The 16,918-nt window shown below is 39.7% G+C and overlaps 1 protein-coding gene across 4 annotated transcripts; it reads right to left on the minus strand.

Moving 5' to 3' along the window:
• Nucleotides 1-316: 316 nt before the first annotated feature.
• On the minus strand, nucleotides 317-14,731 carry LOC147330643 (protein polybromo-1-like). Of its 4 annotated transcripts, none has more exons than XM_086292363.1 (30): nucleotides 14,606-14,731; nucleotides 11,434-11,484; nucleotides 11,107-11,204; nucleotides 10,842-10,989; nucleotides 10,589-10,738; nucleotides 9,513-9,629; nucleotides 9,359-9,427; nucleotides 9,173-9,271; nucleotides 9,007-9,092; nucleotides 8,830-8,915; nucleotides 8,508-8,724; nucleotides 8,043-8,184; nucleotides 7,756-7,850; nucleotides 7,374-7,653; nucleotides 6,873-6,978; nucleotides 6,140-6,779; nucleotides 5,836-6,047; nucleotides 5,525-5,710; nucleotides 5,259-5,416; nucleotides 4,907-5,158; nucleotides 4,678-4,823; nucleotides 4,255-4,412; nucleotides 3,968-4,151; nucleotides 3,446-3,647; nucleotides 3,155-3,356; nucleotides 2,851-3,003; nucleotides 2,223-2,384; nucleotides 1,797-1,846; nucleotides 896-1,109; nucleotides 317-727 (listed from the first exon to the last, which is right to left on the minus strand). In XM_086292363.1, exons 2-30 carry the CDS (start codon nucleotides 11,473-11,475, stop codon nucleotides 564-566), a joined length of 4,818 nt encoding a protein of 1,605 aa, XP_086148489.1. In that variant the 5' UTR covers nucleotides 11,476-11,484; nucleotides 14,606-14,731; the 3' UTR covers nucleotides 317-563. The 4 variants fall into 4 exon arrangements, with proteins under 4 accessions (XP_086148489.1, XP_086148488.1, XP_086148487.1 ...); XM_086292362.1 differs by having other exon boundaries at nucleotides 2,223-2,381; nucleotides 11,335-11,484; XM_086292361.1 differs by having other exon boundaries at nucleotides 11,335-11,484.
• Nucleotides 14,732-16,918: the final 2,187 nt, after the last annotated feature.

Here is a 16,918-nt window from a genome sequence, read left to right on the forward strand (position 1 = left end):
CCTAATCATGTTGAAAATGAAAAAGAAGTGGCCGCACAGTAGAACAGGGAAGATAAAGTATACAAGAGAGTAGGGCCAAGCAAGGCAACTGGAAGAAATAGAAAAAAGGAAGTCATTTTTTCTAGGCTAATAATAGGTCTGGAATAAGTTCAGCCACACGACCATTAGGAAAACATGATTCAGAGCAATGTGTAAAATGCAGGAGTGCAGCATGTGTTACTGAAATGTAATGGATACAGACAGCTGCTGTAGACCTCTCAAGTCATGGTCCTCAGACATAAACAAATACCAAATCAGTCAAGGAATGCAGCCGTGCTGAACTCTTCACATTTTAATTGTGAACGCGTGAAATCCTTCAGTACAGAATGACAGTCATTAACAATAATGCACTTTGAACAGCATATTTAAACTGTAAAACAGAAAACAGCATCAACACAGAAAGCAGCTTGTATGAATGCAAACATTTCTTTTTATTATGACAACACAAAGTAAAGACTTTTTAGTGAGCTTAACCCTCATCCTGTCTCACAGGTTTCGGAACAGAGGCTCGCCGTATGAGCATGCTACAGGTTGTGCATCTGACGGATGTTCAGGGTATCCCGCAGCATTAGGTCACGTAGTCGCCAAAGTGCATCTGCCATTGTCTTGTGGGCGCCCTTACTCTTCAGCCAGTGGGACGGCAGTCTGCTCTCTTGCTCTTTTGTCAAACGCACATCTTGTTTTTGAACTGAAATTGCAAAGACATTAAATCAAAGATGAATATGAAAAAAGTACAATTAAACAAAATATTGGTATTCATGGATAAGAAATACGCGCAGTATGTGGAGATATTTCTACTACTGTAACTACCTTTCTATGTAGGCTGAATGACTAACTATTGAAGTATAAAATGAACCTGAGAGAGCTTGGTCCCACTTGCTAACAGTTGAGGATTCTGCTGTAAGGCCCTCGATGTATCTCAGGTAAGCCTCAGAGTGGAGCACCCGCTGATTTTTGGCAGGCGGGGACACAAACACTGGGGTGGATGGCTGCTGCAGTGCAGGTTGTCCCATCTGAGCCTGACCAGGGTACGGTGGTGGAGCCTGCTGTCCTGGGCCAACCAAACCCATCTAAACATAACAATGCAAGAACTCCATTATTTCTCTGATTCAAACTATAATTCAGCTCAATTCCACTCAATTTCTTTATACAGCCCAATATCACATGTGGAGGTTGAAAGGGTTTTACAAGCAGGAAAAAAATATAAAAAGGACATTCACATTACATTTGATCATCATCAGTACTGACATGTATACAAAGCTAGAAAATATTGGCAGCTGCCACTGCTACCCCTCCTAGTAGATGCAAGTATGGTATAAATTTGATAAACCTAGGTGACTTCCTTCTTGAATTATTGTATTTACAAGATTTTCAGAAAGGTTGACCTCTGACCTTAAGATCAAGGTCACCAGAATTCGAACTTGTCCAAAATTATTAGTAGATATACCTGTGGTATCAATTCCAAACTCCTACGTCATCTCGTTCACGATTTAGCGGATCCACAAACTCTGAGGTGTAAAAATGCAAATGGTATAAAGGTACACTTTCTTGGAGGGAGCTAAATAAAGTGCAAACATTAAAGAAGTTTTTCAGGTACTCTGTATTGAAGTTGTTTGATGTAAACTTTAAACCAATGACCTGATGATTTCCAGGCTTATATCCAAAACACACATCTGCATCAAGGTTGCAAACTATACCTAGACACAAATCTTATATACAGTTTTAAGGGATTTCTTTTTCAGAGCCCAACTGATTACCTGAGATCCATGAACACTTCCTGCTCCAGGTCCACCTACTCCATTGATACCTGTGAAGATATTAATCCATGACAAATTGGAGCCAGCCAAGTGCTACTGGTTTATATTCCAAATACTATGTTAAAAATACAATACTAGAAATTAACCGGTGTTTTTAGCAATTTCAGAAATGCCAATCATTAAAAAGATGATCACATGTGGATTTATTAGCATCATAATCAAGGTTATGTTAACACATTACCATCAGGTCTGTTGGTAATGAGCTGCATAAATACCCAAGTCCTTGATGAGACTATGCGCTCTCAGCTGTCTAGTCATCAACTTAAGGACCTCAGCCTATTGGTACAGGTAGCCCCTCCAGCAAGTCAGATTGGTAGACAGGAAGCAACTGCTTGACAGGTGGTGTGGCTATGACAGCACTCTTACCAAAGTATGGTATTCCAGGGAACCCAGGCATAACGCGCAGGAGATGTTGGGGAAAGACAGGCACCCCCATGTGATGTGGTGGTATGCCAGTCATACTAACCATGCCTTCAACATGTCCTTGCAGGGGCATCATAGCTGACCTATATGCACCCATCCTACCTTCTTAGGAAGGAACAGTAGTAACACAAAACAGCAACATGCATTAGTCAAACATGCATTCACTACCAGGCATGCAGTTATATGTTACTATATATAAATGAATGGAAAAGGTCACACAAATGGGAAATGTGCATGAAATCGTTTTAGTGTATGTGCAGCATGGCCAAGCATTCATTTTACCGTATAAACCCTTAAATGGTGTATACCACCCTTTCATGTGTAGGACACTCCATGACCCAATTGAAATGCAGATTCTACGATTTTTATTATGTGTCTGGGTGATGCATAATGGGTGTTATGCACAATTTAAGTTTATGAATTAGGTGAAATAATGTTAGAGGCAATATAAAAGGAAATCACAGCAAAATGAAAACAAAAAATTGAAGATGTGAGTAATTCTAGCAGTTAAGCTTCTTATTCCAGTCTTGTAGTGTGCACTGGGGATCCATCTGCATCTATGAGGGGTTACCTGACACAGGCATCATGCTGGGATTTAGCATCCCCATGGGGGTTGGGGGAGGCACCACCCCCATCAGTGCCCCTACTGGGGTACCTGCTCTAGGGGACGTCTGATGCTGGGCCCTCTCACGTTCCTGTTGCTCAGCCACTTTTGCTGCTCGCTCTGAAACACAAGAAATATAAGTATAAGGTGTTAACTTTATCATTCACAATTCGTGAGCCATAAATAAGTGGATCGATAGATTCAATCAGTCAATCCATCAATCAATCTCTATGCTATCAACTGAATAGGAATATCAAATAAAAATACTCACCTTCATACTCTGCTTTCCTGGAACTGTCCAGGTTCCTCCACTCTGTGCCAACAAGGCGGCTCAACTCCCCAAAGGAAAAGTCTGGGTGCTGAGCTTTTATCACCGCTCGCATCTCACTGCTGAACAGTATGTAACCGCTCATGTTGATCTTCCTCTTTGAGCCTTCCTTCTTTGAAAGCCCTTTTATGGACTTTGGTGTGGACTGTAACCAATCAAAGGGGAATAATCCGTAAAAATACCGCACAGTTATTATTGCTCAAAATTATTTAAAATAATTACTTTCATACTAACCTGCGGAGGAGTGTAAGGCATGATATCCATGTCACTAGACATGGAAGACTGCATCTGTGGAAGAGTCTGGTCCCCTAGCTCGCCATCATCATCCCCAAGATCCTCTAGCTCTTCATCAGTCATGTCAGCAAACTTAGCTTCCAGTTCCTCAATTTTCCTATCTAACAGAGGGGATGGCTCCTTCTGGGGTACTATAAGCTTCCTGTACAAGACATTCAGTGTAATTTATTCTTCTTTTCCAAATAAATTCTTCAGTTAGGAAAAGCTTGTTAATTGATTTAAGTTCTCCTTTCAGTAACTCAAATACATACACGGATGGCAGTAGAAAATTAAAGCACACACAGAAATGAAAAGCATCCAGTATGAAAAGATCAGCTGTCTCTATGCAAACTATGCCAGTCTTTAAAACAGTTTGGACCAATAAAACATTTATTACTTAGCTCTTTAACACTTAATAGCTGAGACGTCTTGATTTTTCACCAACCAACAATGATAGGCATACATAGCCTACAGACTGTTCACCTAAAATAGTAGATTTCATCTTCCAGCACCTTCCCAGAGAGTGAGAAGCGCTTCAGACCTTTGAATTTCTTCATCTGCTTCTCACTCTCAATGTAGCGGCTCTCACAGAGCAGAACGTTCTCTTCAGGCACTTCAGTCGGCCGACATGACAAATAGTCTTTGAAGGACGACACGACACACTTTCCTGTGAAATGAGAACAGATTTGATTAATGCTTTTAAGGATTCTTCTGATAATGTTATCATCATAAAGTAGTACACAAAGCTGACGGTGTTCTGTTTAGGGTACCTATGATGCAGGTCATGGGACAAGTCTCCTCCAGGTTGCTGAGGAACACTTCCTTCTTATAGAACATCTTTGTGGGTTCGTGCTCTGTTTCTTCAGGATGAATAAAGATGGGACCAAAAAAGTAACCCGCTCCATCGCGCATCCACATTTTCTCAATCCTGTTCAATAAAAAATATAAAAGACGCTATTTTTTAAGCATTTGATTAACTATGATCAGCATACAAACAATAGAGTTTCAATTATTATAACTGCAGGGAAGCATGAGGCATATTCCAAATGGCAGTTTGGAAAAAGCAAAATTGAATTGTTAAGCACATCTTTATAACTAAGCAAAAATATTAGTATTATAATATATTATAATACTAAGTTTTGTCTGTCATAACAGAAATGCTGACGCAACTTTCACAGGAGCAGCTACGCTACCTGCCAACTCGATGGGGCACAAGTCCATGAGAAGCGATGTAAACGAAGTCTGCTACTTTAAGCCACAGGTTGTTGTAGCAGAGTTGCTCGTAGTACTGACACCCTGGCTCCCCATTGGTCACATCCAATGGCACATCTTCCCTTTCCTGCAGACACAAATCATTTTGCTGACAGCGAGACTTATATGCACACTACCAGTTTTTATAGAAGCAGTCAAATCGCTATTTACCTTGTCTATTATACCATTTGTAATCTTGCTTTCATCTGCAATCTCTGGTGGCTTCTCCTCTTGTTTCTGGGCAAAAATGGATGCCACACGGACTACAGGAAGGGGTACCTCTCTGGGAACAAACCGGACAGAGCTCAAGGGCATCGTCCACATCTTGATCTTTTTGAAGGACTTGGACTTGGCAGAGTAACGGGACTCACAGACATAAACATCCTCCGCTCTGAAGCCTTCAGGATGAAGCTTGAAGTATTCCTTCAATGAAAAACGCATTTAAAACAATAAACAAAACAAAAAATGGCCATAAAACAAAACCTATTATTAATCTAAAAAGAACAAAAAAGCAGTGAATTACCTTCACAAACATGACCACACATTTTCCCATAATCTTGCTGACAGGAGCTTTGTTATAATAGTCACTCTTAAAAACTTCCTTCTCCAGGAATTTCCTTGTAGCCAGATGAAATGTTTCATTTGGCCTATAGAACCAGCAGCCATACAGCCACTTTTCCCCTGTGTGTATAAGCGGTAGAAAAACTTACTCAGTTTTACTGCCTGAAAATATCAATATGATTTTTTGTTTTAATGACAAAACAATTTAGTTAGTGTTAAGAGACTGACCGGTGTTGTCTTGCCAAAGACGCTCAATGTAGATTATATGGGGCTGGAGGTTAGGCTCCGCAGGCTCCACGTACACGTAGTCGCCCACATGGTACATACTGTCCTTGAAGCTGCAGTCCTGACTGTATGTGCGCTGTAGGCCCGACTGCCATGATCCTCCAACAGGATCCTCCCTCTTCTCTGCTTCTGTGAATTCACCACATATTCAGCAAAACAAGGCTATATGCACAGATGCATGGTAGTCTATGATAGCACTTTTTATGGACTTTTAGTTTTAATACATAAAGTGTTTGACATGTTTGACATAATACCGATTTTCTCCTCTTCTCTCTTAATTTTGTCTTCTTCAAACTCCTTAGGGAGCTTCTCTTTCTTCTCCTTTTCGACATCACTATGCAGATGCTTAGAAGTATAGCTGAGCGCTGGGGACATCAAGATCTCTCCGTTCTTACACAGTTCATCTCTGATACGTATGAAGAACTGCTGCAGCTCTACAGCATCTTCAAAGATCTCTGAGTCTGTCCTGTAATGAACAAATGGTGTAACACTAACTTCTGCTTCTTTTAATAATAAGCACTGATTTGGTTTTGTGTACAATGTTCAGCAATACTTTACCGATTCAGTCTTCTGGCCTTCTCCAACACTTCAAACATGTGGTCCTGAAATACATCCAACCTCTTGTAATGGCCTCGATCCACATTATTTCTGATAATCTCAAAATTGAGCGATGGCTTCTCTGGGTTAGCGGGATCAACAGCTGGGATCTCAGCGAGTGAATCGCTGTAACAACGTCCCTCATCATCTTGGTGGCCGAGCACAGAAACAAAGAGGCTGCGAATGAGTTCCTGGATGAGGCGAGGCACATCGGGGACATGGGCATCCTCTCCTCCCTCCAGGTCACGCCTCGTCTCTAACAGCACCCTGTGCAGCAATAGAGCGTCGCGGTAAATCAGAGACTCTGGCTCATTGTAAGTGCAGGCGTTGTTGAACATGAGCACCAAGTCCTCAACCAGAGCATCTACATCCTGGTACTTGTTAGCCAACATGTGGCTCCTGATCTTCTCCATGTCCACAGGTTTCTTGATGGCAATGTAATAGTCAGGCAGCTCAGCACGAGAAGGCAACCGCAGGAAGATCGTGCTGAGACGACGGCCCCGCTTATCAGTGTAGTTCTTGACAGCTTCGTACAGTTCATGCAGTTTCTGCTGTAGAGGTGTTAAATACTTTGACTTCTTTAGAGTAATGCTGTTCTTTCCTGCAACAGAAGTAGGAACATTTCTAATTCTTGACAGATAAGAAATTTACATACTTGCATATATTGTTTGATTATGTTACTTGAGTGACATACTTATTTTCAACTTTGGGGACATCATGTCATCATCATCAGTTGCTGGGCCAAGCTCTTTGCGCTTGTCTTTCATGATCTTCTCTAGGACGTCTGCATCGTTGTAAACCTACAGATACAGAAGTTCAGGGTAGACCCCCTCTAGGTTCAATCTCTGTGTCAAACAAGCCAACTTTCCTTTGATTGGCTGCCCCTTGCAAACAAAAGATTTGAAGTGGCTCCGCTGACAGAACTGCATGGCTTAGATGATGATATCAAAGATATCTGGTCTTAATAAATAAAGTCTGAGCTTCAAGCTCATAGGTGTGTGTATATGATTGATAATAATTAAAAGCTCAAAGGAGACCTTTGAGCTTTTAATTTTTGTCATACTATCTACTCTAATAGTGAAAGAAGGACTTGTCTTCAGGAACAAGAAACAAATCAGCTTCTTTAACTTTAGAAAATATAGAACAAATAACTGGGATCTCTAAAATGTATCAAAAAAAGGGAGGCGCATCAAACCTGAGAGCCTTCCTCATTGTAGTGTCGCGCATTGCGGAACATCAGCTTCATATCTTCCAGCATTGAGTCTTCGGTAAGGTACTTGTCTGAGCGGATATTGTGCTCTATGGTCCTCAGGTCCATTGGTTCCAGGATGACTTTGTAGTAGTCGGGATAGTCCTTCTTCGAAGGCTTGACCATGAAGAGGTCACACAATCTGCGACCAGTGCCAGCTTCTCGCGCCTCATTCACAGCAGCAAAGAGAGCTTTCATCCTGTTTTTCTTCGTATTCTTCTTGTGACTAGAAGCCAGAGAGAAACCACCAAAGAACTGTCACACAGGTATCACTTTCCCAAGAAATGACCAACTTTAGAGAATTCAACAAGTACGTGACAAAGTGCACCTTTTTCTTTTTGTGCTACTGGTGTCAGAGGTGGCAGAGGAGAGCATGCTGTCGCCATCATCATCATCTCTCTGTAAAAGCTCCTTTCTCTTCATCTAGGTGAAAGGTGATAAAAACAATCCGGAGTTACAATAATTCTTTAACAAAAAAAACCAACAAAACAAAACACCACAAAACTGGCAGAAAGGTGTAATCTTTAATAATCCATAAAGGAGCTCTTTTTTAAAGAGAATGTCCAAGCAAATCCAACATAGACGCACAACTACAAGGAACAGGCAGGCACTGACCTGCTGAATATGCTGAAGTTTTAGAGCACGCTTGTAGATGGAAGAGTGAGGAACGTTGTAGCGCTTGGCATTCTCAAACATCAATGTCAGATCTGAGTCGATGTGCTCAACACTCTCATACTCGTTGTTTTTCATCTTGTTCCTGTGGGGAATTATGGGCTCTCACATTTGGGAAGGAGGGCACAGGAAAACTGAACTGTACAGTGAGTGTGTTTGATGCCACATTTTCCCACATAAGATAAAAAAGACAGGATGCAGGTGAAAAAAAAAATAAAACAAATCATTGATGAAAACATTGAAGAACAAATGAGGAACAAAATGAGCTGATATTTGCCAATATAAGAAAATGAAGTTTTCTTTCTTGATTTCTTTAAATTCTGAACTACAAATAATTTTGCCAAAAAAAAAAAAAAAACAAGTTTAAGAGCATGAAAACAGCACTATGAAAACACAGTTCTGTCATACTTGATCTGATGAAGGCAGATGGGCTGACTAATCTGGTGGTAGTAGTCTGGGTAGTCTTTCCTGGACGGTAGCTGCAGGAAAGGCTCAGAAATCAGCTGGCCCTGGCTGTTCCTGGCACCGCGCACAGCTTCATACAGCTGGAAGATGGGATTACTCATGTCCATGTTAGAGGTCATACTCTCTGCCTCTGATTCTCCCTCATCATAGTGGACAGACCCTGTCAAACACAGGAGATAAATGGCTAATGGCTAATCTCTGTTACAACACCGTAAAGAGCAACTTAATCAACATCCAACAGTTTAACAATGAGATGATGATGTACCGGAGAGTATGCCTTCCTCATCACTTTCATACTGAAGAGCCATGGTGATAGCTGAGAGGCGGTCTCCCTGTGCAGATCTTCTATTCCTTGCAAAGACAGACAGAAAAATTTAAAGAGCCGAGTCAAAACCACACAGTTAACACAACTTCTCTCTACATTATTCCAGGTGTTAAGTACCTGATACGAATGCTGGACTTGATTGGCTCTCCGTGTTCTATCTCTGACTTCTTTTGTGCAAAAATCTTTTTAATGGTGTTTGCATCCTGCAAGACAACAGCAAGTCACAAGTTAGTGTCTTGGACACCAGCAATAGCCTGTATCGTGCTTTCAGATGCACCCTGACCTTAAACACCTGTGATCCAGGCTCATTGTAGGTTTTGGCATTCTTGACCAACAAGTCTATGTCCTTAGCCATGGCATTGACACTCCTGTAATGGCCCAACTAAAAGCAAAAGTATTGGTTGGACATTTCATTAAGAAAATATTTAAAAACACTAAATCAGAATTTAACAGGAAAATATAAGCGTACCTGAATCTTTTGAGCGATGATTTTCAGATCTATTGGTTCCTTAATGATGGCATAATAATCTGGGTATTGCTAAATGAAAAGGGCAAACTGCAAATCAAACTAAACAAACGTATTTTATGTTTCATTTTACAAGTCATACTCGAGGTTCTCGTACCATTTTGGAGGGAAGCTTCTGGAACAGCTCGCTGACAAGGCGACCAGTGGGCTCAGTGTACGACACCACAGCATCAAGGAGCTGCTCAAGGACTTCTTTCAAACAGGTAGGTGCACTCTGATATGCAAGTATTTACATGAGTCAAGCAGCAAAATACAGTATCATCTTTAGTCATGTCAGCTGTAGACCGTATTCTCTTTACTGACACAGTAAAAGATGGCTTTTAGATCTGTTACTGCTGGGACTGAGTTTAAAAGTCCTTAAAACAGATGAGCTAAATGTTTCACATGACAGAACTGCAACTGCAATATCTTCAGAAAAATTTAAAGTCCTATCCGGTCGCTACTTCTTCTGCTAAGATCAGTGTTAGTATCTTGGTATAAAGTTTACATAATGCATTAAAATTTAATCACACTTTCTATTAAAAAAATTTGTAATTCATGATTAATTTTCTCATTATTACTACACATAAAAGTGATCAGCTTTATTAACAAATTAACCCCTGGAGAAATCTTGCTGTTTAAAGAGCACAATGGCATTAATTGATCATTATCATTTTAACTGTAGGCTGCAGTCAGAAAACAAAGCAACGACCTGTTACTCTGTTGCTGCATTTATTGCTTAGTTTGCTTGTGTGACTCATATTTTAACACAGCAACCTCATGTTTGTAGATTTTTGGTTTTGGTCTTTTGGTGAGTTTAGCGCTGGTAAAATATTAAAAATAGCTGTGACGGTAAGTAAAGCAAATCAAATAACCTGAGTATAAACTTCAAATAGCCCAAATCAAACTTTTCTGTTTGCCAATCCCATGGAAAACTGAAAACCCAGTGAAATACTTCATACATATGCAAGTGTGGAATAGTGCAAAGAATGGGACACTCCAGTTGTTGCAGGGCTAATATGGCTAACATAATTTTTAGCTTTGATCAAAACTACACTAACTAGAGCTGTAGTAAAAATGCAACTGAGGGTTAGCTTTGCTGATTACTAACAAAATACAGAGAGATGATTCAATGCTGATTCTGGCCAGTAGATGGCTTATACTGAAGAATAACAATGTATCCCTAAAATGCACCTCATCTTCGGTAGATCCTCCAGGGTTGTCTTGTGCATCATATCCATCTTCATCATCTTCATCATATTCCCCTCGCTGAACAAACTCATTTTTGGTGCGCAGGTAAAGGTCCCACAGTTTGCAGGCTGCTCTGTATTCTGGACTGTCCGACTACATTAGGGCAAGACAAATTAATTTTATGTTCATACTCTGGACCTTACACTTCCTTTACAAATATGTTAAACCATTTAGAGTAGAAATATCTATTTGTTACCTTATAATAAGTCTTTGCATTGTTGAATAAAAGTTGAAAGTCACTAGTTAGTTGTTCAACATCATCGTACTCCTCCATCTTTAATTTTTGCTGGATCTTCATCATGTCAATAGGCTGAGACACCACATGGTAATAGTCTGGCTGATTCCTGTAGGAAAATTAGACTTTTTTTGTAATGTTTGTATTCAACTTCACATTTTGGGATTGCTATTATAGGATTTTAATAATGTAAGTATATCTAATGATCACTCATCCCTCTCATCACCTCCTTTTCGGGGCTCTAATGAAGAGCTCACACAACATCCTCCCCTGGTCATCCTTGTAATCTCTGATTGTGTTGTATAGTTCGTGGCATACAGCGATCTGTAAGGCAAAATTTAAACACTTAAAAACACCCACACCCTTTTCATCATTAAATACTTACGGTCAGTGTGGCACTATAATTCTCACAGTTCATTTTTTAAGAAATGGTAACTGAAATTTGTAAAATTACAGGATCCACAGTAGGAATGTTTGAGGTCCTTCTCCTCTTTCTCCCAAATGAAGGCACTAACGATGAAGCCTGGCTATCGTCAAAATCTCCTCCACTCACACTGCTAGAGGGAGACGTCGCCCTTCTCCTTTTCAAGGCCATGACGAACCCCTGAGAAGACAAAGTCCAATTAAGTAACAGCATTTGGGAAATAATGCACAGAAATAACAGAGCTATACTCAGTTGTACTGTATCAGAAGCAGATGATTAGATTGTCACTCATGAAAATTATAAACTGATATTATGAAGTCAAAAGATTTGCCAGCTGTTCACGGCGGTGCTGCTGTGACTTTCCTTGGAGTCAAAAGGGATGAACATAAAATAACAATTTGACGTGTGATTTCCTATACCTACAGATAACGTGGTCTCAAAATCTCACTAAGATGATTTCATGTATTAAACATAAAGTTGCCTTAAGGTTTAGAACTGGTCTCTTCCCCTTCTTGACAGATCCTCTCATCCTTAAGCGCAACATGTACTGCAAATGGCATGAAAAGGGCAGAAAATAAACAAAGAAATCAGGCTCGAAGCATACAGTGTGGCTCTCGTTTTCTTGATTTAACAAGAAAATGCAGGTTTCTCAAGTATTCTGGCATACACTTTCACTTTGAAAAACTAGCAATAAATGATGTTACTTCTCGTTATAGTAAAAGCAATTAAGTATTTAGTTAAAGGAGTCTCAGTAAAATCAAGAACGTCAGTGAAAACAATTTCCGCAAACCCTTTGTTGTACACACAACCACACTGTATGACTAATAGTTATGAAAATGATTAAAAATCTAAGCAAGTAAAGCTTAAATGAGTATGAGAATGGGGAGCATGAGAGACTCCCACTGAAATGATCCACTGTCACTCCGCGGGGGTTCAGCAATAGTTATTAGTATTAGTTACAGTAGTTCAGTTAGTAGTTACTAATCTTATTCCCAACTCAAAGTTCTTCCTCAAACCCACATTTTTTCCTTTACACATGCACTCAACAGGCACTTTATTAGGTACATCTCGCTAGTACTAGGCTGGCCTCCCTTTTGCCTTCAGAAATACAATAATTCTTTGTGACGTCGATCTAACAATGTGCTGGAAACATTCCTCTGAGATTTTGGCCCATATTGACATGATAGCATCACATAGTTGCTGCAGATTTATGGGCTGTATATCCATAATACCAATATGCCGTTCTACCACATCGCAAAGGTCCTTTATTCAATCAAGATCTGGTGACTGTGGCGACCATTTCAGTGCACTGTCATTTTCAAGAAACCGGTTTTGTGACATTGCACATTATCCTGCTGGAAGCAGGCATCAGAAGATGGATGCACTATGGTCATAAAGGGATGGACATGGTCAGAAACATTACTCAGGTAGGTTGTGGTATTTAGGCGATGCTCAGTTTAAGAAGGGGTTGAAGTGGGTCAAGAAAATATCACCGGCCTCATTACAACACCACAATCAGGCTTAACCATGAATATAAGGCATGGTGATTTGACAAGGTTCAACGTGATTTGCATTCAGAGATGATCTTCTGCATACCTTGGTTGTAATGAGTGGTTATTTGAGTTATCTTTCCCTTCCTATCAGCTCAAAGCTATTCTCCTCTACCCTCTGGCATCAACGAGGCATTTTTATCCAGAGAATTGCCCGCACTGGATATTTTTCCTTTTTCGGATCATTCTCTGTAAATCCCTAAAGATGGTTGGGTAAATCCCAGTAGATCAGCAGTTTCTGAAACAGCCAGTCTTGCACCAACAAACATACCATGTTCAAAGTAATTAAATCACCTTTTTTCACCCAATTCTGATGCACGGTTTGAACTTCAGCTGGTCATCCTGATTACATCTACTTGATCTTTGCATTATTGAATAAACTGCAGTCCCATGTGATTTGCTGATTGTATATTAGTTATATGTTATATTAGTTTTATGTAATAAAGAGGTTAGTGAGTGTATGTTCACGTAGGGTGTACTTGATACCCATCATCTAACTGACATTCACACCCATTTAAAACCAACGACTGCGTGTAGACTGTGTACCCAGAAGAAGCCCACACAGTTGCAGGCAGAACATGCAAACCAGCCTGTAGAATCCAAACCCATCTCTAAAATACCGCATCACTGTACCCCAAGTCAATATAGCCCATAGCTTACATTTTATTTAATACATACATATCCATTTAAAGTGTGGATTCTGAAATACACACATTTTGTCTTCTTATGTTTACTTTTATATTATACATGACATTTTTACATTATACAGGAGTATTCTTTAATGTACAGAAAGTGAGGATGCTCAACTGTTAATTCTTGTACCAACGCTAATGTGTAAAATGACAAAGTACCAAATGATCAGTATTATTGTTGTCATTCATTCCTCTTTGTGAAACAGCCAAAGTAGGATTTATGCAGCACCATAGGTGAACACTGGCCACTGCTCTCAGTAAATGTAATGCAGATTTTTGGCTGCTATATCCCTGTAGAAAAGCAGTAGTAGTAGAAAGCTTAGTCTGCCTCTTAAACTAACTGTACCCATTTACAGAGTAAACAGCAGTGATCCTCATACATATGTGATATCAAACAATAGGCCTAACGCAGAAATGTCAATAACTGTAATAAAAAATATACTATTGGCACTGTGTACAGTGGAAGGAGGACCAAAAAGGCACGTTGGAGCCTTAAATGATGAATTTAAAGGTATTTAACATATACTTTCGGGAGAGGAGAACTAGGAAAATGAAGGTGTTTAAAAAATAAAATAAAAATAAACAAACCCTCTGCTCTCCTAGTAGGTTTTAAGTACCTTATTTTACGTTGTTAAATGCTGCAGCTCACTGCTTTCACCTCGAATGACATTTCGCTTAGTGCGCGGCAATGATGCTGGTATGTCTGGAGGTCTGACTCGCCAAGAATGTTAACAGCTCTCCCTTAATGCTCCCCAGCAGCTGCGCACAGGCTGCCGTCCAGCGTGCACACATCAGCAGCCTAGCATGCAGAACGGCAGCTGTCCACACACCTGAGTGTCTGTCACTCAGCGTGGACAGGTACGCACCTCGGAGCAGCTAGCCTTAGCTACAGTTAACGGTTAGCCTTAACGTTACCTGGTGGGTTAAAGCCTAGACAAAGGCATCACTGTAACGACGACTAACGTTACAAAGCTACCGTTATGTGCACCGACGACACTTGTATAAGGAGAGAAAAAACATACACACACGTTTTACAACTTGACATGGCTGTGTGCTTACCTTTTGTGAACACGACAGCACTACACCCACAAAATCTTAACCATCAAGTAAGCCAATCACTTATCGATTTTAGGTAGGGGGACAGAACTGTAACGTTCTCGCCAATGTAACCTTTATTTCCGTTTGCTTACCTTCACAATAAAAGCGCAGATGAATTTGACGTAGTTATACATGCGCATTTACATTATTGTAATTTCTTTTCTTCTCTTGTCACTTTACTGTGGGGTTTGTTCGATAAGGAGTTGACATAAAAGGGACTACTTTAGTATATATAAACTGTCCCATGCCAGAATTATAAATAAAAAGGGTCAAACTGGACTTGAAAAGGAGCGCAAATGGACTTCCGGTTAGTTCAAAATGATTTTACTAACTTTTACTGCGCCATTAAAACCTCATTGTTGTTAGTCAAAAAACCTATTGAGCTGTCAGACTTACCTAAACTGTAACTCCAGTTACATTAAGCAGTAACTTTCCACGTATTAGCCCATGTTTGTGCCATATTCACACAAACTCATTTTGCCACATTCAGTCAAGAAAAACAATGGTAAATGGACTGGTTCTTATATAGCGCTTTTCTACTCTACCTGAGCACTCAAGCTCTTTATACAACATTCCTCATTTACCTATTCATAAATTTTTTTCTATGCTTTCTTTCTTTCTTTCTTTCTTTCTTTCTTTCTTTCTTTCTTTCTTTCTTTCTTTCAATCATTCATTCATTCATTTATTTATTTATTTATACTCCAATGGATGGATCGGATAAGAACTTGGAGTTAGAATCTGGCCGCGGATATTTGGCATGCAGACTGGAGCAGCCAGTTAAACCATTGAACCACAAACCTTCTGATTAGTAGATGACCGGCTCTACCTCCAATGGATATTACATCCATAATGTTATGTCATGGCTTTTTCTTCTTCGTTTACTTTTTTTTTTGCAGTATTTGCACATGAAGTTTAAAAATGCTTTAAAATATATCAACAATGTTTTCTTCCTCTTTTGGCTGCAACCAGTGGTCACCACAGTGAATCATCAGCCTCCACCCTCACCCTATCCCTAGCGTTCTCTTTGACAACCAACCCTCTGAATGTCCTCCATCACTAAATCCATGAATGGCATGTTAAATGGCATATTTAACATCTTTTGTCCAATATCTCCACCGTCCCCGGTGAGAACGTCCAAGCCTTCTCAGTCTTGCCTCTCTACCTTTCTCTCCAAACTGCTCAGCCTGAGCTGACAGTTGTGGTCACTCCCGATAAAAGTCTTAGCATCTTCAGCTTTTCCACCTCCAGCTCAGCCTCCTGTTTGATAAGAGATGGCAAAAAACAATAGGATCTTGGAGGACATGGGAATTATGTGAAATAGCAGAAGGGGGTCTGATGTCCTCCCAATCCTGAAGACCTGAAAAAAAGGGAAAATATATGTAACATAATTTATACATCAAATTAAGTTCTGAATGTAGCTGGCCAAATAGTCATGCCATAGTCACATATGACTTGTGGCACAGAATTTATCTTCTAAAGCCCCAGAAAACAGGACAATATCAGATTTCTTGGGCAATAAGAGGGCACTGGGGAAACCTGTCACCCAGCTTGAAATCCTTTTATTGAAAGATTCACTAATATGAACATTGATCTTGTTGTGTGACAATGAAGTAGTTATTCTCAATTCTTCTACTGTGATATTTAGAAAGAGGAATCTCAACTATTGGATAGATTGTGGTAGACAGATACCCCTTCAAGATAAGTTTGTGGTCCTCTGTCTTTGCATCTCGTTCCATCATTAGGTGAATATTTTAATAGAATTGCTAATGATGAAATAGCTGTGTTACTAGACGATATTAGGATGGCAGACATTCACATTTTTTTGATGGTTTAAATGTAATGTTTAAACTTGCTTTATTTTTCAAAGAGCTAATAGTGCTACACTCATATTAACTGGAAAAAACAATGCTAATCCTGTAATAAATTATAAAACAGTAAATATGCTGTAAATAATAATAATAATAATAATAATAATAATAATAATACCTTAAGTTATTGTAGAAATTCCAAGTTTTACAGTGAACAATGAACCTATCAGCAGATACAATGCCATCTACAAAAGGCAGTGATCAGGTTTATTTTATCTTTATGATCAAAACCAGATGGCGTGATGAAAAGCTGAAGAGCTTTAAAGCAGTTCAGTTAGCTGTTGACTCGGCACGAGCATTACAAAAGTGAAATAAACATCAAAATAGGCTATCTGCCGAATTGCGAATCTAGAAGTTCGTATCTGTAGCTAGCTGTATCAGCCTGGGAATGAAAAAATGTAATAAA

The sequence above is a fragment of the Aulonocara sp. 'chitande type north' Nkhata Bay genome, linkage group LG5, assembly GCF_057382095.1.
Source record: "Aulonocara sp. 'chitande type north' Nkhata Bay isolate Kocher_YH1m ecotype deep benthic linkage group LG5, A_spYH_male_GT1.1, whole genome shotgun sequence".
In the NCBI taxonomy this organism is placed as follows: Eukaryota; Metazoa; Chordata; class Actinopteri; order Cichliformes; family Cichlidae; genus Aulonocara; species Aulonocara sp. 'chitande type north' Nkhata Bay.

Coding starts and splice junctions, on each gene's coding strand:
- LOC147330643 (XM_086292361.1), bottom strand. CDS start 11,475: ATGGCCTTGAAAAGGAGAAGGGCGACGTCTCCCTCTAGCAGTGTGAGT. Junction 9,272..9,358: donor TCATCGCTCAAAAGATTCAG/GTACGCTTATAT, acceptor TTTTGCTTTTAG/TTGGGCCATTACAGGAGTGT. Junction 4,824..4,906: donor CAAATGGTATAATAGACAAG/GTAAATAGCGAT, acceptor TTGTGTCTGCAG/GAAAGGGAAGATGTGCCATT.